This window comes from Fulmarus glacialis, unplaced genomic scaffold, assembly GCF_000690835.1.
Source record: "Fulmarus glacialis isolate BGI_N327 unplaced genomic scaffold, ASM69083v1 scaffold9172, whole genome shotgun sequence".
Classification (NCBI taxonomy): domain Eukaryota; kingdom Metazoa; phylum Chordata; class Aves; order Procellariiformes; family Procellariidae; genus Fulmarus; species Fulmarus glacialis.
Genome location: NW_009195911.1, coordinates 15,774 through 39,027, shown reverse-complemented (window position 1 = coordinate 39,027; position 23,254 = coordinate 15,774). Strand labels below are relative to the sequence as shown.

General features: G+C 44.1%; 1 protein-coding gene across 1 annotated transcript in view; it reads left to right on the top strand.

The window, feature by feature from the left end:
• Positions 1–23,254, top strand: part of LOC104084422 (unconventional myosin-Vb-like) — a gene marked incomplete at both ends in the record, with an annotated part of 41,517 nt that overhangs the window by 2,900 nt on the left and 15,363 nt on the right. Inside the window, 6 exons of the mRNA XM_009588257.1 lie at positions 3,910–4,059; positions 4,752–4,849; positions 9,349–9,435; positions 18,162–18,273; positions 19,496–19,707; positions 22,269–22,425. Coding sequence (XP_009586552.1) covers positions 3,910–4,059; positions 4,752–4,849; positions 9,349–9,435; positions 18,162–18,273; positions 19,496–19,707; positions 22,269–22,425 — 816 coding nt within the window. The remainder of the gene's footprint in view (positions 1–3,909; positions 4,060–4,751; positions 4,850–9,348; positions 9,436–18,161; positions 18,274–19,495; positions 19,708–22,268; positions 22,426–23,254) is intronic.

Here is a 23,254-nt window from a genome sequence, read left to right as displayed (position 1 = left end):
CTGCAAACTATTTCCAAACTTTCCCCTTGTTAACTTGCTTTTTTTTTTTTTTTGCATTACAAATTTTGAATCTCCCCTGCATATTGCGAGGAGATGTGTCCCGTATCCAGATTTCTCCTCTTTGTGCCATCCTCCCTTGGGTTTACGGCTGGGTAATGCCACCTTCCAAATGCCACTCAAATGATGAGGGGGGAAGGGAGGAAGTATTATTTTTAGGAGCATTTTAAGCAGGAGTTGGTTCTTGCCAAAGTAAGAGAGATGAGAATGGGAAATTAATTGAGCGTTGCCAGTGGCTTGCCCTGCGTCTCGGCAAAGAATTCACATGAAGATGGCAAGATGTGCAGTTTTCTCATCCATGGGGGTAGTTGTGAGTCTAAAAACTGTGAAGCTGGGCTTTAATAATGCCCAAATCAAGATCTCTGTGTGTTTGGGAAGCTCACAGCTTTCTCAGGGTAAAAACTGAGCATGATTAGAGCTTATTAGAAACACCAGGTAACCTGCAGGAATAATTGATGCTGTATGATGAATTATTTAGCCAGTGCTGAACTTGCTGTTGGAGGTAGTGCTGCAGAACTGGCCGTGTCTGACAGGGATTTCTGTTTGACTTCTCCCCATAGCTGCCGCGGAGTAGGTGCAGAGGAGAGCTGTAACTCATCGGAGTAGTGTGTTGTAGAGTGGGGAGGATGGTGCCACCTGCAACTCATTCGTTAAGAAATTTTAAAAATGTGGAAATGGGTTTATTAACAGCATCACCTTCTCTTCTCTCTCTCATATATAAGGACCATAATATAATATCAGAGTGGGCTGGGCTTTAATTTAACAGCAAAAAACCAAACCCTGCACCTTGTAACTGGTTTGCTTGGCCTTAAAATATGGAGTTTCGTAAGTCATTAATGTATATGCCTCAGGACCAAAGATTTGGGCTTACTTGGCCTGCGAACTGAGCTAATGCTCCTTGGGATCAGGTGTTAGGACTTGTGAGTTCACGGTGGTGGCTCTGTAGGCAACACCAAAATCTGTGGTTTTGATCCAGCTTAAAACACTCTCAAATGCACTTGGCTCTGAGAATCTTTGGGTGATAGTTTGATGAACTTCTGCCTTTGAGCAATTTCTTTAACAATGTGGAAGCGGTGGCTGTGGGCAGCCTGTGCCGATGCCGTGCTGTCCCAGGAGGAAGAGCAGCGCTTCCCTTGGCAAGAACATCCTCACCCTCCTCCTGCAAAGCCTCCAAAACCTGATCTTCTGCTCTTGCTTTCGCTAGCCCCGTTGGCTGACAGATTCAGTTCTCCTGACTTTTTGGGGGTTGGTTTGTTTGCTTGTTTGTTTTTTCCCCTGCCTCTCATGTGCCATGTGCCCTCTACAGGTATAAACAAATAAAAATTTTTTTCTTTTGCTGTAAAAAGCAACCTGGTTTCTCTGATCCAAAAAGAGCAGCAGTGGCAATGCTGAGTCTGCCACTCAAATGTGCTACTTTCACTAAAACTTAAATTTGTGCTGCAAAAGGCTGCACTGCGAGGACTTTGTCCTGTACTCGGGATCAGGCCTGCATACAGTATTCACTGCATTCCTCCTTGTATTCCCACTAAGGCGATACACAGGGCAAGGGGGGAATGCTGTCAATTTAACACGGCAAGGACTTAAACACCTCTCTGTCAGCAAGTGCATCACTGATGAAGCGCTCCCACCAAGGCAGAATTGCCTTCTGCTAATTAGAACGCAATTACTGCTGTCAACAAGATGGTGAAAGAGACTTTATAAAGCAGCTAATTAGTTTTGTTAGTGCTGGTCAGCTAAAACAGTTGAGAGTTGATGTTCTTTGAATTAACTGAGTTGAATACTGATCGAAAGCATACGGGCATGCTGAAATTTATTATATTCCAGTTCTCTAGAGTTACAAATAATGCACCAATGGTTTTGACTCTGCCAATTGGGAAGGAGGGATCTGTCCTTCTTGCTTATCCCCCAGCATCGTGGAATAGATCCTGGGCTGCTAAAGACGATCCTAGCTGCACCAGTTTGGCATTATGCAAGCTGAAAGCTCACCTCTGAGATTCTTGTTGAAAGTTTGCACAGGAGCAAGCACTGCTGTTATCAATAGCAAGCGGATGGAGGGATCGATGGCACTTCCAGCTACGCATTGAGAAGATATTTTGAAACCTGAAATTACAGCTGGGTGTTTTACCACATTGTCCAGCGTGAGATAGTAAAGCGGAGCCTGTGTTGGATGTCTTCCAGCATCAAGCCACCCAAACATCCTGTGTTTGCAGGAGGCAAAGCACCCAAGATAGTGACATGTCATCAAAGCACAACAGCTGTCGGGATGTCTTTTTTTGGGATAGAGGATTAGGCAAAGGAGGTGCGAGCCTTTATTCTGGTAGGAGTTGAGTGAGCTGCAGAGATAAAAATAAAAGCTGTGAGTATGAAGTAGATCCTTAGCTGGTGGTGTCTTGGAGCCTGCAAGCAATTTGCTAATATAATGCAAACAGTTTCCTTTCCACAGTGGTATTTAGGCTGCCGTGCTAGTAAGCTGTGCGAACAGCCTGTGGGACCAGGGCTGGAAATATTCCTGTCTCAGTCCAGGAATGCGGCAGAGAGCCAGGCAGCCCTTTACGGCACGGTCCGTTAATGTCTATAAAGTGGTAAATCCCTGCACTCTTCTTGGGATCTTATTGGAAATACACCCAAACTTGGCTTTTGGAGGAGGATCTTACTGGAAATACACCCAAGCTTGACTTTTGGAGGAGGATCTTATTGGAAATACACCCAATCTCAGCTTTCGGAGGAGCCTCGGATGGAGGGAAGAGCGCTGTGCAGTGCACCGCTGCCTCGTGTCGGTGTTTTTGCGTGGACGTGTTGGGCATGGCACGCCACGGGCAAGGGGAGCGTGATGCTGGTGCCCTCTCCCATGGATGCTCCAGAGCGGGTGTTGGCGATGGTCTGCGTGCTGCTGGGGCGGCATCATGGGTGCTTTGGCAGTGTCACTGGGCTGGAGTCCAGCTCAGCTTGGTGATAAGTGAAATCCCTCCTGATGACAGTGAGGTTTTTTACATTTAAGAATTTACTGTTTGAATGTAAGCACAGCTGTAGCGGAAACCAGTGTGGGTGCATAGCTGGATTCGAGATGTGGAAATTTAACAGCTCTGCTAAAAAGACCAGATTTATTGTGACTTACTTAGTATACGTGTTCCACAGCCTAATGCAAATTTGAAGATCCTGCCCCTTAAAAAAAAAAATAGCATTAACTGTATTTGCCAGCTAACTTGTTCTCCCGTTTATGAAGTGGAAATGTTGCTGCTGGCTTGCCAGAAGCCCCAGACTTCAGGGATTTGAGGAGCTAAATGTGGTGCCTTCAGGGCTGCAGAATGGCAGTCCTGCTGTTGCCTTGCTTTTTCACGCTGAAATGCAGGTAATTAGTGAGGAAGTGCTGGTGTCTCTTAATTGTTTGGAAAAGCAGGGGTGCCTCTGGAACCGGGGTGGGAGTGGGCTGCTGCCTGTCCTCATCTGGAGACCTTGCTCCTGGGGGATACGCTATGCGGGCAGCGTCCTTGCTGCCATCAGGACTGAACGAGTAGCTTGAAACGAAGCCTGGGAGCAAGAGTCACTTCATGTTCAGGAGGTTTTGTGCCTTGGACAACACGTCAGTGATGCAGCCTTTCAGCTAGCCATCCTCTTTTTTTCGCTTGTTTGATTTAACGTGCACATTTCAAGGTTTGATGAACTACCAAACAGAATGGCCAATGGTCCTGCAGATGTGGTTTATGTAGGTAACGCTTCTTGCTTTCACTTTATTGCCCTTTTTCCCCTTCTTGGTTTAAGATGGGTAAAAAATGAATGGAGCAATGCAGCTTGGGTGGGTTCATTCAGCAAAGAGCAGGGCCAGAAGTGCTCAGGCGTTGTCTTTCATTTTAGTATCAAATGGTAGCAGACTTATTCCAAGATGAGAAAGATGCTGCACCCACCACTTCCATGGGAAAGGGAACATCCAAAATCAGCGTCCGTTCTGCCAGACCAGTGATCAAAGCTGCCAATAAGGAGCACAAGAAAACGGTGGGGCACCAGGTAACGTATGATTTGAGTGGGTCAGTCGACAGCAGGGGAATCGGGGCAGGGGAATCCAGATGCATTTTTACAGTTCAGATCTTCTTTCTTCAGTTTGAAGCAGAGGTAAATTAAAAGCTGTTGGTGGGGGGGGGGAGGAGACCTTCCTGTGACTCGTGTTGAGGATGGGAACAGTTTGGTTGTTGCGTTTTGGACACGTTCTAGCAGTGTCTCTGGAAGAGCAGGCTCAAGTAGTCGTGACTTGAGCAGGCTCAAGTATTTGAGGCATCGTATAAGGAGGGTGGAGGCCACTCTGGGATTCACTGGACTGTATCCCGATATATTTACAGTGCTCATAAATTGAAACATCTTGAGAAAAAGAGCGTTCCCCCCCCCACCCCCGTGGACAGTCAAGCAGTGCAACAAGGGCCCAGAGAGGTTGTGCTGTCTCCAACCTTGGAGATTTTTCAAGACGCAGCTGACTGAAGTCCCAAGCAAACGCTTGTTGCTCCTGTACCTCATTAAGCTGGAAGCCTTCAACCCACCAGTGTCTTCTCTGAATTGCTCCTGCATGTGCTGGGCTGATGGGGAGGTTCACGCTATGTCATGTCCAGAGGCTGGCACCGCAGATGGCTTTCTGCAGCGCCCGCCAACTTGGGTTGCACGGTACAGCACCTTCATCCCTCCTCAAAACAAGTGGTTTTGTCTTTCAGTTCCGCAACTCGCTGCATTTGCTCATGGAGACTCTGAACGCCACCACCCCGCACTACGTGCGTTGCATCAAGCCGAACGACGAGAAGCTCCCCTTTAAGTAAGTGGGCTTTCAGATGAGCAAATGTGTTCAGCATTACAGCAACAGAGTGTGCTTTGGACTTTTCCTCCTGCTAAAGAGATTGCCCCTCTTGTGATGCTGTTCCTGTAACTGGAAGGTCCCTGTAGTTTACTGGAATCACTTCTCTTGGGCTTCGTTATGTGGTTTTTGTTCCCCTGAAAGGAAGAGTAATGCACGTCCTAGTAATTCGTAGATATACTCCGCTAACACTGAGCATCCTTGATTTGCAATAATAGGGTCTTTGTACAATTTCATCTTAGAATTGCTTTGATTTGAATGGTTATAGTGCTAAACAGTGAGAAGTAGCAGAGAAAGAAGTAAAAAATCAGAGACAAGTAGTCTGCTTGCAAAATGGCTTGTAAAATGAACAAAAATGTCTTGGTGCTTCCAAAATAAATGTGAAAAAAGTAAACATGTGACTTTTATCAACTTCAGGCAGGGTTTCCAGGTGAGTGAACAGCTGAAGCAAAAATCCAGTCTTGATCTTTCTCTGTAGTTCAGAGGTGTATCGCAAGCTGTGAACGTTGCGACCAAATAGCTGTTAGCCTTGGTTGACCTCTTAGATAACGTATTTGTGCCCAATTTTGTTCCCTTTAACTCCAAAAAAGCTTGGCCATTAGTTGGCAGGGACCTCATAGATCTTGTTGTGATGTCTTCTAAAGGCCCTGGCATAAACTGCAGGTGGTGACATTTAAGAAAGCAGAGTTATAATTATGACCTATAAGCAGGGAGGTATTGCCCTCCAGCTGATCCGATGCGGTCTGAGTGCTCCCGGTGAGCACGGTGCCACCTCAGAGTGCAGAGACGGCTCCAACAGCGTCCTGCAAAGGAGGATGAAGCATCCATAAACAGGCTCGCTCTTGGTCTTGATATGCTGGTGGCTATGTATGCACCAGAAAGCTTCCCCAGCTTGGCTCTTCTTCCCCTTGAAACAGCAAAGTGAACAGTACTGATGATTAGAAGACATTCAGAAACTGGCTGATATTTAACTGATTCTTTAGGTGATTAGTTAACAGCTCTGGAGAAGGCTATGTTGGCTGTCTGTGCTGGGATGGCAGTTTCTATGGTCTGTTATATCTATTTCGTGTACTATTTTGTAGGTACTGGAGATGCTCAGGGCCTCGATCTCTTGTTGCCTATTGCAGAGGTTGTCCATTGAAATGAAATTCAGCATTATGCTTTTTGTTTGATTGCTTTCTTTAGATAAAGCACAAAAGTATTTTCTAACTTTCTGTAGTGGAAATGTGGTAGATGCTCTGCATGGTGAAATGGCTTCACCTTTCCAAAGGGCGTTTCCAAGGCTCCGTGTCCCTAGTTGGCTCTACTTTCAGCCCATCCATCTTCACTTCTTTGCCTTTAACTTTGCAATTCAGTTTTTCATGTGATGCTCAGGATGCAGTTAATATCGTTTTATAAATGTGCAAGCTCCTGGTTGTCAAGGTGTAGTAATTATCTAAATGAACTCAGTTGTACTTCTAAGATGTTATGGGTAGGGTAGGAAATACCAGGAGGATAATTCTGCTTGTGTCTGCTCGCAGTCTTAGCGATGACTGGGTCCGATGCAATGCTCCCCATCTGGCGAATATCAGAGTTGTCAAAGCTCGGGATTTTGGGAACAAAGGGCAAATGAATACAGACACAATAATGATTCTGGAGGAGCAGCGTGCAGGTGTCTGTCTGCAGTCGGTGGCATTGCAGGAGTCACCATGGGCTGGAAGTGACAGGAGGGTGCTTTGGGTTGGGGTGGTGGTGTTGCATCCCCATCTGGAAGCCAGAAAGCACTGGTCCAGGTGTCTTGTACTGCGGGTTCTTCTGCAAGAGGTTATCTCCCTCCTCACCTATCATGGATTGCTTAATTGAAATTGTGATCTGGGAATCTTGGTCAATATAGATCTTGGTGCCACCAGCTTGAGGAATTTGTATCCTTAGCATGGCTCGAATAAAGTCTATTTGCTTATATGTAAAACTCAGGTCTGGGGAATACTGGTATGGCTGTAAAGGAGTCTGCATTTCAGAGGCATTTTTTCTGCTGAAAAATACACAGTGCCAGGAGGCATTAGTGAAGTGAAACATCGGTGGCACTGCCCTGGGTTAGCATTGAAGTGGTATCTTGTAGCAAGCAAAACACTTGATGTTATGTTCGTTGTTCAGTGAAAAAACACGGACCTTTTTCTCTTTCTAAAACGTAACATTGTTCAGCTCACAAGAGCATTACATTTTTGCTAGAATGAGATGTTTAGCCTGGAGAAGAGAAGGGATCTAGTAGCAGCCTTCCAGTAGCTACCAAGAGGACAAAGCCATGCTCTTCACAGAAGTGTGTGGTGGAAGGACAGGAGTCAAGGGCCACAAATTGATATGAGAGGTTCAGACTGGAGATAAGGAAACTTTTTTTTTCCCCCTCCATAAGGACAGTCTATCAGTGGAGCAGGCTGCCCAGAGAGGTTGTGCAACCTCCGTCTTTGGAGGTTTTCAGCCCTTGAGTGCATAAAGCCCTGAGCTATGGGTCTGCCCCCATAGCTGCCCCAGCTTTTGAACATAGGACGTTGGACTAGAGACCTCCTAAGGTCTCTTGCAACCTGCATTACTCTCATTCCTACTTTACATCAAATGTAAGGTTTGTTTCTTAGGGAGGTGAGGGGTGTCAGACTTCCAGCCTGGAGGATGCGTTGGCACCACACAGTGATATTTGCTGCATCTGACTGCAGGCTGCGTCTGAGGTTGATCCCTCATGGAGAAGACTTCAAAGAGAGTGGTGCGAGGGGAATGCCTGACTTCAGCTTGTACCTTTGACAATTTTCCTTCCAAATTCTGTTTCAGGCAGGGTTTGTGATCTCTTACTTGAGTTTCCAGGCCAAAAGCAACCTGCTAGGTGCTTCTACCTGCCATGGCAAGGAAAAGGAGTTCATAATAATGTGTATTGTCCCACTTTTAAGCTCTTTATTTCAGCCTCAGCCTGAAGCTGGATTTGTCGCTAGAGAGGGTGTTGACTTTTGATGCTGATAAATCACTGCAGCCTCTCTGGTTACTGCATTTCTCCCCCACTGAGCAGGGCTTGGCCGCATTGCAGAAAGTTCCCCTCGTGTACAACGTACATTGTCCTGGGATCTTCCAGGACTGAAGCTTCCCCGTCCATCTACCAGTCCTGTTTATTATTTATTGTTGTGGAAATTGTAGCCTTGTGGATTCTTCCTCGAAGCGAGTGACAGCCAAGACTGATTTTCCACCTTGGATTGTGTTTGCGGTGTTGCAGTGAATAACTTGCTGTACACTTGACAGGTCTGGGGAATTTAAAAATGCACGAAGTAGCGGGGGGCCTATTTCTTATGCTGCTTTTGCACAGCAGAGGCCAAGCAGAATTATTCATGTAATCTTGACCTGCAGGTGTAAATACTTTGGGCTTTCAGGAAGGGACAAGCAGGTACCTGAGAAGCTTTTGTTCCTCACCCTTGTTCTGGAAATCTGACACAGGTATGGACACCCACAGCTATGGACATCTACATCTTACATGTCCAAGCTTGATCCAATGACCTCTTCCAGGGTCCAGTGTCTTGAGCTGGAGAGCTGGGACCTCCTTGTGCATTTGGTGTCAGGGGTAGAAGGAGGGAGAAGTGATGGGGGATGCTGGTACCTGCACTCTGTGCAAAGATAGACTGATCTGAAAGTGGGTTCACGCCAGGAGCCAGAGAGCGCACTGCCCAAGTATTCAGCTAGAAGTTGGCACAAAGTGTTTCAGCACAAATTGCTGATGGAAATGAGATGCCAGTGGTAAGGGATAGTGCCTGGTAGAAGGAGGAGTGCAGACAGCTGAGAGCAGAAATACCTTGAATTTCCACATGGCACCTACCAAAGCCCTTAGTCTGGAACATGAGCGCCACTGTTCTTGGTAAACTTAACGGTCTGCAAACCTGTGGGACCTGTTAATTGCTTGCTTTTGGTATGGAATTTAATGTATCAGACTTATTTTGCTCTTGAATTGGATTTCTTTCTGGAAATATGTTGTTGCCCTTATAGCTGCAAAAGTAATGCTGTCTGGTTCATCAGGCAGCTTGTGATGGGGTAGCCTGTTCCCTTCTTTATCGTAATTGTGTTGCTTTACATAGCTGGGTAGGTTATGGCTGTGAAGACTAATTGCAACAGATCATCATCTTGTCCCAGGAGCTCTGCTTGGCAATAGCAAGGTCCGTTGCACTTGAAAAGCACAACGTCGTGTGACATGGAGAGAAAAGATGTGACATCTCTGCAGCCTGTTCCCAAGGCATGGGATTTGTGGCTATACTGAGGTTTGCAAGGGAATGGCTATGGACAAAAGCTATCCATGGATGTATGGTTTTCTTCAGCCCCTGTACTAATGACGAGAGCAGAGCTTTTTTCCACAAATCGGAAACTAATTCCTGTCCCCAAAAGCATCACTATCAGGTGGGTTGTTGATGTGGGTTCCTTCTTATTGTGTTAATCTCTATCCTTAAATATAATTGCAGATTTGATCCAAAGAGAGCGGTGCAGCAGCTGAGAGCTTGTGGAGTGTTGGAGACCATCCGCATCAGTGCAGCTGGCTTCCCGTCCAGGTACTGTGCTGGGGATTTGCTGTGTCGTTGTGCTGCTGGTGTGCTTTACTCAGCAAGTTCATTATCTGGAGCAAGGGAGGGAGAAGAAAACACCAGTGTTTTCAGGACAATTGAGGTTTGTTTAGGTTGGTTTATATCCAGGATAGATTTTTTCCCTTTTTATATATTTGTTTTGTTTTGAAAGAAACCCCATTAGTTCCTGGATTCCTCAAATCTCAGAGGCTCGTTATGAAGTGATGAGCTGCAAAGTGACGCTGTTGGACGATGTGTTGTGTCGTGTCCAGCATTTCAGCTCGTGCTTTCAGTTTGGTCCTGAGTAGTAATTTGATGTGGTGAAATCTCTGAAAATGCTGGTGTGTGGCAGATAAATGAATCCAGCTTTGATCCCATATGGAGGTGGACAGCCAGTAACAAAATAATGTCTCTACATCCTCTGCATCCAGCTTGCCTGGGAGCAAGTGTTGCCCTAGAGGACTTCTTCCCATACAGAAGCTCCTTGCACTATACAGTTTGTTTCCTTTTTTTTTCTGGCTTCAGGCACCTGCTTAGTTGCCGGCTGGGGTTAAACCATGACAAATAGTCATTTCAGCCAAAAAATTTTTGATTATACTTGCAGAGAAACAAAATAAGGGTTGTAAATTATTATTGCAGACTTTCACACTGCACATACAAAGCACACTAGGCTTCAAACTCTTGCATCTTAAAAAGGAGAGGTTATGGGTGGTGTGGCTCTTGCTGATTGTGATACAAAATTCAAAAGACGTTTTTAGGGCCTAATAAATCAGAAAATATAAACTATAAATAAGCCCTGAAAATGACAAGGGCAAATAATTCTAAAAATGCATCAATTGCTTTTTAGTGCCAAGCAGCTTTGTGTTAATGTCAGCATAGCCATCAGCCTTTTTATATGGAACAATGGAGTTATAAATACACTCAGTAAAGAGTCGGCTAAGCGTGATGTTGAACACCATGAGAAACTCGCTGTCCCGGTTTTTGGGGAGGAGTGTGCTGCCTATCAGTTACTCTCATCTCCTGCAAAGCTGCAAAGAGCCTCTGACAACTGATGGCAGCTTCTGTGCATTGATATGAGATGGCTCAGCTGCACCTAACCCACGTGAAACCTCTGCCGGCCAGTGATCTCCATGGACAGGCAAAAACTGGTGATGGGCATCTCCCTGGCTGAGCTCAACTCCTTAAGAAGGAAAAAAAGAAAAAAGACAAAAAAAGAAAAAAAAAAAAGATTCCTAGAAACCAATTTCTGTCTCTCCTCTGCCAGCATGAGAGGGTGGCAGAGAGGTGAATGGAGATTTGGCTCCTTCTGTTAGAAGACCCAGCACCACCTTTGGCTCCTGTCTCTGAAGTCTTCAAGGCATTTGTGGGTGTAACTGTTAAAAAGTTGCTCCTAAATTATATGATCTCTAAGCCACAGGGGAAAACTAAAAACCAGCCTATGGGTTGGGTCTTTTATTATCATCTTTGTTAAAGTAGCTGCAGGGCCAAATCCGTCTGTCTGTCCTCTTGCACTGAAAGCCCTAGAGCAGTGAAACAGCTCTGGCTTCATGTGGAAGAGGCCACAGAAAGGCAGTTTTGTGCTCACTAAGCGACTGGTTGTGCTCCCCAGTGTGGTGGGTGCTCCTGGCTCTGCAGTTGTGGGTCCCAGGGGAGGTTTGGGGAGCTCTGACTTGAGGGTTGCCCATGGGTTTTGCTACTGGTCTTAAGCATAGCTGCAGGGATACCCTGTTCCTCTACATTCATAATTTTCCTAAAAATTTGTAGCATTTTTCCATCTCTGCTTACTTCACGCTGCAGTTTAGATCCTACAGCACTAAAATCGATGTATAATTAGTAACTGGGGAAGAGGGAACAGAAGGGAGAAACCACTGCAGCACCTGGAGACCAGCCAAGATCTATTTACGGCAAATAATTGATCAGTGTGAAGACCACTCCATCCTGAAAAGCTCAAAAGCGATGCTTTCAGCTCTGCTTGCATGCTTTTGGTTATGAGGTCTTTTTTCCCAGGACACTAAGAATGCAAAACTTTTCCATCACTGCAACTTGTCAGCTTTTGTTTTTCCTCCAGGGGAAAAAAAAGGGTGCAAATAGCTATTTCAGCCTTTCAGAGTGACCTTCTCCAGGTCAGTGTTTGGGACACTTCAAGGACAGATTTTTGTTTATTTTAATGTTTCTAGAAGAAAACTGTATACAGCAACAATTCTGTGCGAAATAAGATGCTCACTTTGGGTTTTGGTAGTTCTTCACCCTCCTTGGTCATAAAATTCTGGTCTTGAAAAGCCAGACCCACGCATCGGGCAACATCATTGAAAGATTGTGAATAATCTCTATATTTGAATTGGCTTTATAAACCAACGTGGCAAAAGCTGCTTCCACAGGATCTTACTTTGTGGGAAATGTAATAGACGTTTTAGTTCTTTCTGAGTTTTTACATTCATGAGATCTGTTGCAGTTTTCATCACAGCGAGCATTGATTATTCCTCCATATTTCCTTACATTTTGAGATAAGTTGGTTTATAATGGTTGATTAAGGGTGACCCAAAAAGGAGGGTCATTGCTTTAAATTTAAACCCTGTGTGAAAGCTATAAATTTAAACCACTTAAAATAATCATGCAAAACTTGATCTTTGTGAGTTTTCTTTCACTTGCGTGTAAGCAATTTACCTTCGAGCAAGAGGGAATTTTCAAAATGTTTTCTTTCGAGAGAAGTTTTATTACAGAAACAGGAGAAAACATTTATTTTCATCCTGTAGTATTTAGATCTGAATATTTTCCAGCATACTGTCGCAAGAGTAGCTTCTGAGAGTGTGGCTTTGGGTCAGAAACTTCTGGATAAAGCCACCTTCTGCCATTATTTTGTGCTTCTCTATCATGGTTACTTTAGGGATTGAAGAATTGAATGTTTTGGGGCTTTGATAATTTTTTTACCTGCTTCCTTAAAGGGAAAGAAAAAGTTTCTTTAGGGATTGAAGAATTGAATGTTTTGGAGCTTTGATAATTTTTTTACCTGCTTCCTTTAAGGGAAAAAAAAAGTTCTAATATGGTTTTTAGTGTTCTTCAACCCATGTAAGACATGATATATTCCCTCTGAAAGATGAAGCCTCGTGCTCCCCTTTTGGGTATGCCTGGCTTTATTTTATCGCTTCCATGGTACGCTGCAGTCTGCCACTATCTCAAGTAAATTGAAAATGTATCATTTGGTTTGAAACGTTACGCAGCAGTTAAGAAATGTATTAGTTAGTATGTACATAAATGACTGTGATGAATGGACTGTCTTAGATGTGTAGATAGTAAATCTATCATCAACTTTCGTCGGTAAAGCATGGAAGATGTCTCTGTACTATAAACCCATTCATCTTCTTTATAGAAACTAGCTACATAAAGATTAGTCTATAGAGAATTAATTGGTGCAGATCTCCATTAATAACAAAATACTCTTTAAAACAAGTTTTTAACTTTCATTTTGTCAAAACTCTACATTTTTCTTCTTGCTGGTTCTGGTGGTTTCCAGTCAGACGTACAACAGCAGTGATCTCCCACCATGCAGTCGCTCTGAATAATGTTGTCATTGCAGTCTCTGCAAAATACTCTTATTGTAGTTGTTATGTATGAAATGTATTGTTCAAGTATTTTTGGCATTTGGCTGCTTCCTCTGGTCGCTGGATCTGACTGTCAGATGCAGGATCTTTGTGTCAGTTCAGTATGAAATCACAGCTGCTAAACTCTATAAACATTAAATATTCATAATTGAAATGTATCATGGGCATCCTTGCATATAAAATAATTTTTTTTAATAATGTGCCTTTAGCTGTTTTGCAGTCATTTCAGGGAAACAAAACCTATAAATGACTTTGGCTACCAGCAGTTCTGTTTGCCCGCTCCCAGCAAAGGTAATATGTAAATAGAGGGGTTTTTTTCCCGCCTCATTCTGCTCTTTGAATATATTCCAGATAATTTCAAGCCATGCCAGCCTGCATGTTTTAGAGCTAATTGAAAGGCAAATCTGTTCTGCTGCAGTAAACAAGGCAAGAGAAATTTTCTTCCTGAATCGCAGTTTCTAAAATAATTTCATGTCAAATCTTGGCTCAAATATTCAACCTGCGTGCCCCAAACAGGCTTTGGCTACTATAGAAAGATCAATATAGTCCAACTCTTTACTGCTTAAAATATAGATCCCTTCAGGGGATGGTACCACGTGGTGCTGGCAGGATTTCTTACATGAAGCTGGGTTTGCTCAGCAGACGGTCTTGGAATGGTCTTGGGTGATGGGGGGCGATGAATTTATTTACCCTTAATGGAAAGATTTTGCATTCAGTAATTTTAGGCCACCGAAAGAAACCATATTACGGTTAAGTCATAAAAGCTTCAAGCTCTTATTACACTCCTCCTTTCAGCTCTTCATTCAGTGCTGCTGAAATAGCATTGCTGTAATCACCATAAAACAATAGGTTGGAGATATTTTGGGCAATTGCTGACTGCTTGGAGAGATGCTTTTCGAAGTCTTCCTCAGGAGTCAGAATTTCACCCCCAGTTTCTTACCCGAGCCCTCCCTTTAATTGCGAGGTTGTAATAAATCTAGCTGGCTCTGCAGCATGAGGGCTGCTCTCGGGTTCGTAGCCCCACAATTTCGGGCAGGAGCAGCCCCTTTGCTTTGCACCCGGTTGTAGTTTTGTGTAAAGCATCCAAATCTTGTTTTTTAAACCACAGATACAAGGCTTAATTTGTGGCGTTTGTTATGGCTTATTCCCTCTGTCTAATACCTGTAGATGACAAAGAAATCGCTGGGTTGACCAAGTTTCCTGCTCTTGGCCAAGTCCTTGAGCATCCTTCTTGCTGCTCAAGCCCAAGGAGGGTTTTTTCACAGGCATAAGTTATTTTCCAGTGTCCTTCCATTCCTTTTATTGCCTCTTCCTTTTAGTGACCTGTGTTGACTTCAAAGCAAAATTTTGATGTTTGAGATTGGTTGTGCTTGATCTCCGCCCTGAGATTTTTTTTTTTTTTTTTTTCCCCCCTTGGGAAAGTTTGAGTAATATCTGTCCAGTCCTTCGTGCCTCATTCTCCCTCTTTCTCAGTTGTGCAGGTACAAAAATCCGCCTGGTTACAGCTCTTCATCTGTGCCACCTGTCTGGATCTTATAATTTGAATAATTATAAGGAATTGTACTTATTTAGTGGCGCTTGGTGGTTTCCAGCTCTCCTAGCACTGAGGTGTGCCCATGTTGTATGGCACCATCCTGAAAACCCAAGGTCTACTTTTAATTTAATATCTGTCAACAAGTTGAACTGAGGTATAATCTTCCCATAATCTGTCCTGAGTTGCTAAGCTGTGGGGTAACATGGCACATCTTTTTTCTCATGCTGGGAATCGCTTTGTGGTCTAGCAGGAGGGAAATAAGTTTTCTCTTTTTTAGCTTTTCTCTGTTGAGGATGCAGATGTTGAACCTAAAAAAAAAAAAAAAAAAAAAAAAGCAGACATATATGTGCAGGAGAACGAAAAAAAAGTATGTGCACACCAAAGCATTGAGCTTCAGTATTTCTGCACCAGAGAGATCTCCCTTGTGTAGGGTTGGGGCATCATGTTTGTTTCTCTCAAAGTACATACTTGTAAGGTAATTTTATACTGTTTTGAACCTGAAGTGGTTTAACCAGGCATGTTACATTAAACCTGAGTGCTTTAATTGTTCCTTTCTCTTGGGGGGATCCTGTAACATCACCTATGAACCTCCACAGCTTTCTTTTGCCTGTGAACTGGGACTGCAGATATTCCGGTGAAACTCCTGATGGACCAGCTGAGCCCCGCCGTGGCAGAGCTTTTGTCTTGATATTCTGTGGACAATAATACAAGCAGTGTGATCTCAGGACTGTCATCTTCTGCTAAATCAGCGAGGATGATGAGGGTGGCCTCGCTGCAGCAAGGGTGAAGCGGTGGTGTGCCGTGGAGGTGCAGCGTTTGGCTGTGAACCTCTGGGAGATGTGGATAGAGGACTACGGATGCCACCAGCCCAGCAAAACACCCCGACAGCAATCAGTGCGCGTATTCCCTGCCACTTCCAGTGTTTCATGTGAGACTTAATCCTAAAAAGTGAGTTATCTGTGTTAAAGATGGACTCAAGTGGAAACAAGTGGAAATCAGTTTTTACTACCATGTGAAATGAGAGCGACAGGCTCTGAAGAAAGACCTTCTATGTAGCGACTTATGATCTATTTTAAAGGAATTTCTGCAGGTGCCTGACTCTTGTTTGAAAGCAGCTGCGAGATCTCCATCTCTCTCTCGGTGCAGGAAGATGATGGATTTTGCTGCTGTCTGCCCAGCTTGGGCCCGTGCCCTCGGTTATGCGTGTTGCCTCTTCGCCATCTGCTCTTTGCCGGAGGAGCCCGGGTGGCACCTGCAGGATGATTCTTTCCTCCAAATAGCAGCAGTTAATAATATCAGCCCCTAAACTGACTCTGACAGGTTAATGGGAATACTCCCTCCTTCTCTTTTCTCCACCCCCCGCAACGTTCTCCCTGGCTTGAGTAATACCTGAGCCAGGTCTCCTGCATCGCGCGTTTGGCTGCGTGCCTCGGGCACTGTGTGCTCTGCTTCTCCGATCGCGTTTGATTTGGAGCTGTGTAAAGCCTCAGACGTGCTTTAAATGAAAATGGGTTTTATTTGCAAAAAGCAAAAGGATTAAGGTGCGGGTACAAAATGGGAAATGTAATTATATAAAGCGAAGGCATTTAGAAGGCAAAGAGGAATCAAGTGTAGGCTTAAACCATACCTGACACAAGCCCGTAGTCTTGCATAATCTTTATGTTCAGTTTTGCTGTACCTCATCTCAGAGAGAGTTCCCCTTAGCAGGTATCTTTTTTTTTTTTTTTTTTTAGTGATAATCCAGTACTTTTGGTCATTTGAGGGTCGGCAGCCTTGGCTGTCCAGCCCCAGGACTAGCCCATGTAGATAAGGATGAAATGTTCACTAAATCTGGCTACTCCAGAGCTACTCTGAGCAATCTGAGCATGGGAAATCCTCTCATCACAATTCCTTCTTGCTCCTGTCTTCAGGAGCCATCCATCTTACCTTTTGCTTCAGGAACAACATTAAGGACTCTCTCTAGTTTTTGCCATTCCCATATTCTTTGCAAAAGGTGTCCAGGGTGCAGTATGTCCATGCAGGAATTGCGTGGCAATTCCCAGACCTTAGCAGTACTTTCTTTGTTTTGCTTTTTCTCCCTTCCTTCTCATTGTAAACATTTTCTTCCACTCTGTTCTTTTAATTAGAGTATTGCTTTTAATTAAACTGGCTTTCCTCCCCTGCTGCATTTTCTCAACTGATGTGAAACTGTGTTGGTTGTGTATTTTGAAGTAGGTGTTATATTTCTGGTATGCCTATCTTGCCAAATATCCCAGCTTCCAGCCTTCAACAAGTTTCGTTAGAGATGAAGTATTTTATAGAGATGGCAGCCTTGAGCGTGGGAGGTGCTCAGGTGGTGTGATGTCTCACCCAGCCCCACCACTGCAAACTGGCCAAGTGTAAGCACCTATCACAAGCATTGCTCTGGCCCTTTGCAATTTATTTTGCCTTTCTTGCCCCCTTTCTTAATCTCTGGAAGTGGAAAAATAGGAAGAATTGGGTGTAATAACACAAAAATAAAGCATGCATGTAATAACACAAAAATAAAGGCTGCTGGGCTGAGAAGAGGAGGTTTCTGTATGGCTGCTATTCATACAGTGTGTGTATTCTCATTTTGGTACCCTGTGCTCTGCCAGAACATCCTTATGGGTGAGGGTCAGGCTTACAGATGGTTTCATTGAGTGAGGGCAGAAATCAAAATCTGCAATTCTCTCTCATCTTTCTTTGATGTTTGTTATGCATATTTTTTTGAAATAACGGTGGCTGTACTTGACAGTGCTGGAAATGCCTAGTGTTTTAATTAAAAACTCAGGTTTTGAGGGGTCCATAACTCACTGTGTTAATCTGGAGAAGGCTGAAACTTGGCAGATGCTCAACCGATTTCAGGATCCAGTCTGCAGGCTCTACATCTAACAGTGGCAGCAGGAGACGATATTTCCTAGCAGTAAGCTACAGCGCTCTAATTCCTTCAATTAGTGTTGCGTGTTTGGAAACTTCACTGCTGGTGACAGTGAGGCATCTTCCAAATGGCTGCTTTGTCTTTTCAGAGTCCAAAGATTTTGTGTTTGTTTTAAGGGTCTCAGCCAAGAGACCTCAACATGGAGTGATTAGTGAATTGATTCAAATTAATATTCAGCAGTTTGGAAAAGCAAAATAAGGAAGAGTTTTTATTTGATTCATTCTCTTATCACCTTACCAAGATTGCTTTTTTAAATTTTTTTGGCCAAATCAGGAGATCCATGATCTCTTCAAAATTAGCACACCCTTTCCGAAGGGAACAGCGTTGTTGCATTTGAGTGGTGAAACGCAGCAGCTTGGGAAGGACATCAGGAGGAGTGAAAATAAGGTGATCCATGGCCTTTCTGTTCCAGGCTAGAAATGCACTGATAAGGTCATTTAGTGGCAGGGGCAGGCTGAGACTGGAGGTCAGGTTTGGGGCGACCTAGCTCCTTTCAGATGGCTTCAATCCGTGCTGAGGGTAGTGGCGAGAGATCCCTCAGTATGAGAGTTTCATATTTTGACTTGTTTATGACTCTAAATGCTTTATTTTAAGGAAATAATGCCCAGCATGCAGACTAATCCTGTCTATGCTTTGCTTTCAGGTGGTCCTACCATGACTTTTTCAATAGGTATCGTGTTCTTATGAAAAAGAGAGACCTCTCTAAGAATGACAAGAAGCAGATCTGTCAGACCCTGTTGGAAGACCTCATTAAGGTGAGCTGGGACCAAAGCTTTGGCAATGATTTTTACAGCACGGAAACTCATGATACGATCTGAATTGCTCTTCCTGCTCCTACTTCACCTGCTGCTCGTGCAGGTGCTTATTCAGCCTAGGCAGCCTGGGGCTTTTTCCAGAATGAGATACTCTCGCAAGGAGGTAGCGAGAGCAAGCGTAACATGGGATCTTTTGATTGCAGTCAAGCTAAACGTGCCATTTCAGTGCTGGTGAAGTCCAGAGTTTCTTATCACCGGCTGTACATGAACAACTGGCCATCTCCAGAAAACTCATCCCTCCAATCCCTGCTGCATTTTGGCTAGCCGTAGCTGGAGCACATTTTAGAGGTCCAGCTTTCGATACTGTGTACAACATCATCAACCTTAGTCAAAGTCGGTTCCGTCACCCCTTCGTTAAATGTCTCTTTGCACAAATGAGTAAGAGAAAAATGCAATAATTGCCCTATTTTGATATGTGGGAGGCTTTTAATAGCCACTAACACATAGAAAAAGCATCCTGTAGATTGGGACTTTTCCCCCTTAATGTATAAGCAAATAAGAAGTCTTTGCCACCCGCCCGCCCCTACCAAAACCTTACTACTCAGACTCATGTGCATTATTTTTAAATTGCAAGTGCACATGCAAAGATTTCTTGCTGTTGAGGAGCCCAGAACGTGCACAGCATCTTAGCCAGGTTTTAATTTTTAATGCTTGTTTTCCTCGCGGGATTTTGAGGAATTTACTCAATTCCTCTCTGCAAAAGCTGTTTTCCTTATGCACCAAGTGTTTGTCTTAGCTGCAGAGCCATTTGCAGTGCATGTATGACTTTGCAGATGTAAGCCTTAATCTTTTCAAGAAAGAAATACTTTCTTGAAGTTCTCTGGCATGGCATTGCTCTATTTAATTTAAACCAACAACAACAAAACCCCCCAAAAAACGCTAAAAACAACCAAAAAAACCCAACTAACCAACCAAAAAACATTCAAAATTTCTGTAAATAATGGAACTGAATCCTAGTGCTGCATTCCTCAATGGGTGTATAGACACTCAAGTAGTTTGGAGTCTAATATCTTCATCACCTAGTTAAGAAGAGATGTAAACTGAGCTGATAAATTTGACTCAAATTGGTTTTTTTAATTGGTATCTACTGAGCAACATAGACTGAAAAAAAAAAAAAATGTTTGCCTGAATTAAATTTAGTTTCCTTTATGCTTTTGAAAAGGATCCAGACAAGTTCCAGTTTGGACGTACCAAGATCTTTTTCCGTGCAGGCCAGGTGGCATATCTGGAGAAACTGCGAGCAGATAAATTCAGAGCTGCCACAATCATGATTCAGAAGACGGTGCGGGGCTGGCTGCAGAGGGTCAAGTACAAAAGGCTGAGACAAGCTGCAGTTGTCATCCAGCGCTACACGCGTGGTCACTTGGCGCGGAGGTGGGTCCTAGGAAGCCCTCCGAGGAAGGGCTAGCTGGGAGGTCAAGTGGGAAAACACTTCTGGGCACTTGTATTCTCAATCCATTCCATCTTGTAGACCTTATACTTGGGGGTTCCATAGGAGAAACATTGAAAATGCTCTGCATGAGGTGTTGCCTTTCAGCCCTATGAAAATAAGGCTGTTTTGTGCACGTAGGTACCACTACAGTGAACGTTTCTGTGCTCATGTCAGGACCTCTCTCCACCTTTATTCAGGGGAAGAGATCAAAAGTCTTTGTCTCTATTCGATTTCACATCTGTATTGATTTAATTTCTAGGTGCTGGGCCAGGGTTAGAGCATAGGCAGCTAGGCTGTAATCAGATGACTAAAGTACTTTGAGATATTTAGGTGAAAGGGTTTCACAGAACTAATATTTTTCTGCGACTACCTCTGGCAAAGGGCGTTTGGATCAACTAGTGAGCGCTTTGCTAGTTGGTATGCGCTCCTCTTCTACAGACACCAGATTTGTACCTCCTCGGTATCCAAGGGGAGTTCTCAGAATTGATTTACTGTATCCTTTGTAATGAGAAAAATCACTCAAAATCACTGGCAGTGGCGCTATTTACAGTACAGAATAAAAGAGCTCAATGTTTAACTCTGTGCAGGAACCTCAAGCTTCCTTGTGTCAGTGGCTTGCTGGGGTTTCTGTAGATAACGCTGCACTGGAGGGTTGGTTGCTGGTAGCAGATGTGGGGTGGGTGTGAGGGAGCAGTAAAGCAGTGTAATAGCATCCCAACACACAGGTCACCTTGCATCTTGTGCCCCTTATTCATGTCAAACGCTGCCATTCTCCTGCATCTAGCCAACCTGGCTTCAGGCACTTTGCAGATAGGAACAAGGAGTAGGTTTAGGTCCTTTCAGCTTTGTTTCCCTTCTCGTTTTCTGCTTAGAGAAGCTGTGGTGTGTTAGCTGTGTTGTTTGGTTTTGAGCAGCAATGTTCTCCCTGGCTCTGAGTTAGCATCTGCCCATCAGAAGTGCTGCTGCCTAATCTGCAGCCCGATTAACTCTGCTTGCACTTGGGCAACGTGAGATGCTGCCTGACTGCTACAAGGCTCCTGCACAGTCACTTCATTCCTGATTGCTGGATAAATGTTGATTTCTATCAATTACTGAAGCAACCAAAGGTGAAGAACTTCCATGTTCTTTTCAAGGATTTCCTCTAAATCATACTGTATGTTGGAAGAACATCAGAGATGCTAACTGAATTTGTGCTATTATTTGCTCTTGTGAAAGGGATTGGCCTCTTGGAGAATCCAGGGATGAGGAGGTCTCAAATGAGCAAAACTGGGCAGTTTGGTGACTCTTATTTAAAACTGAGCACAGATTTTTCTTGTCCCCAGAGGTCCATGTACTTCTCTAGGCTCTCGGCAGTCTTACAGCTCACTTGAAGACAAGATGAATGAGATCTAAGCAGTAAGAGGAAGGTTAAGAAAAAGGGGGAGTTGGTGATTAACTGTAGCCTCTCCATGCACACCTCCAGACTTGGACTCTATATTTACTTTTGCATCAGCCAACCATCTCTCTACAGAGGGGAGGAGGAATCCCTGGTGATGCCGAAGTGACAGGGTATGAGCTAAAAGAGAGGCTGGAAGCAGATGTGCAGTGTTTCTTCAACGTGATTTTTCAGTTCACGTCTTTGTGCTGATTTCATAGGGATGTATATCATCTGAATAACTGCTTTCTCCTGGTTTTGGAAATGGACCATCCCTTGTCCTCTTTAATAAGCTCTGGTTCAGTGGGTCCTGATGAGAAACTGTTGGCCTTGACTAAGAGAATATATAAGCCAATCCAATATGGCTCTTTTAGTTTTGATGTGCTTTTCACAAAATAAAGAAGTGGATCAACTATCTATATAATGCTTCATGCTGAGAGCAATAAATGAATCACAAATTCAGCAAAGCAAGCTAATTATCAAGTTAAATGGAGGTTTTATGGGCATCTATTAACCTGTGTAACAGCAAAATGAACATGAATTCAGTTGGAGAATGGGAGCAACATGGTTCTGAGTTGACCACATCCCTCATTATTTACTCTCTGTGAATTGCTTGGGGCTCTGCTCATGAATGTTGCCAAACCAGTGCACACCGGTTTAAATGTCAATCAATTTGCAGCCGTTTTCACCGAGTCGGTAGATACCCTTGTGCGACGCTTGCTTTTTATAGTTAGGGAAGTGTGGAGCCAACCTGGGTGTTGATTGGCTCAAGTACCTAAGGCAGAGAGTTCAAACCAAGGGAAAAGCTGGAAAATACTTGTTTTTACTGCTGTTTAGGAATAATGAGTTGTGTTGATTCCCGGTTCCAGTGCTCCTGGGTGCTATGGATGCTCTCTGATTGCATACATGTTCCTGTTATTCTAATGGAGACATGGTATCAGCTGCTCTTTCCTTAGCCCTACTGCTTTCTTGAATACCATCAAGCCACTTTTGTCCAAAAGGTTTTTCTCTCTGCCCAGTTTAAAACTTACTATGACAAAAAAAAGGGGAGTTCAGTTTTGCTGCTAACCTTTTTCCTGTGCTTTGCAGGCTTGCTGAGCACCTGAGGAGGACGAGAGCTGCCATCATTTTCCAGAAGCAGTACCGAATGCTGAGGATCCTCCGAGCTTTCCAGAGGGTCCGCAACGCAACCATCACCATTCAGGCTTTTGCTCGGGGCATGTTTGTCAGGAGGATTTATCACAAGGTATGATTCCACAGTGTGTCTTTGCATTAGAAAAGAGTAGGAAGAGCCTTCATACTTACCTCTGCTGGCATAGCACGATTTATTGTGGCCATTTTGATGTTATAAGAAGCCGACTGCCTCTGCTGTTTCTGGAGAGCACACAGTGATGACGACCATTGCCATTTAAAGCTGTGCAAGCAAAAATGATTTTGGCAGCGGCACCGCAGCGGAGCAGCTAAACGAAGTTAGTCATTTGGATGCCAGAAGGCATTGTGGAAATGTGGAAATGTCATTTGATCTACCCATGCTCTGCAAAAACCTCCCTGGCAAACCGAATTTGTGTCCGAGCCATGCTGCAGGTGCTGTTTCCAGTATGACAGGAAGACCAGTGGGGTCTGTCATGGAAGGCATCAAGTCATTTATTGATATAAATCCCTCTTTAATTAGTTCTCTCCATTAGCTTTCTGTGTTAAACCAGGAGCTGAAAGCAAGGAAGTAAAGGTTTGATAACAGCAAGTGATACAGTGAGAAATAGTCTGTCAGGAAACTGAGAACAGCTTTGGGGAAACAGTCTTCAGATCCAGCCTTACTTTGGTAGTCACCTAAATTTATGTCTAATGGGTGGTCATGGGGCTACTGCTCGATGAGCTAGGAGGGGAGCGACTGCTCCTGGAGATGATGGAGGTTACCTGGACACCAGGTGACCCACCAGAGAGATCAGGGCTGTCCTCCGAAACAGAGCAGCTGGATGCTGGTGATCAGGAATTTGTGCTGCCGCTGCTTTTTCAGCATCTATTTTTTAAATCAGAAGCCTCTGGAGGCAGTTAGTCCAGCATTTAAACACTCTGAG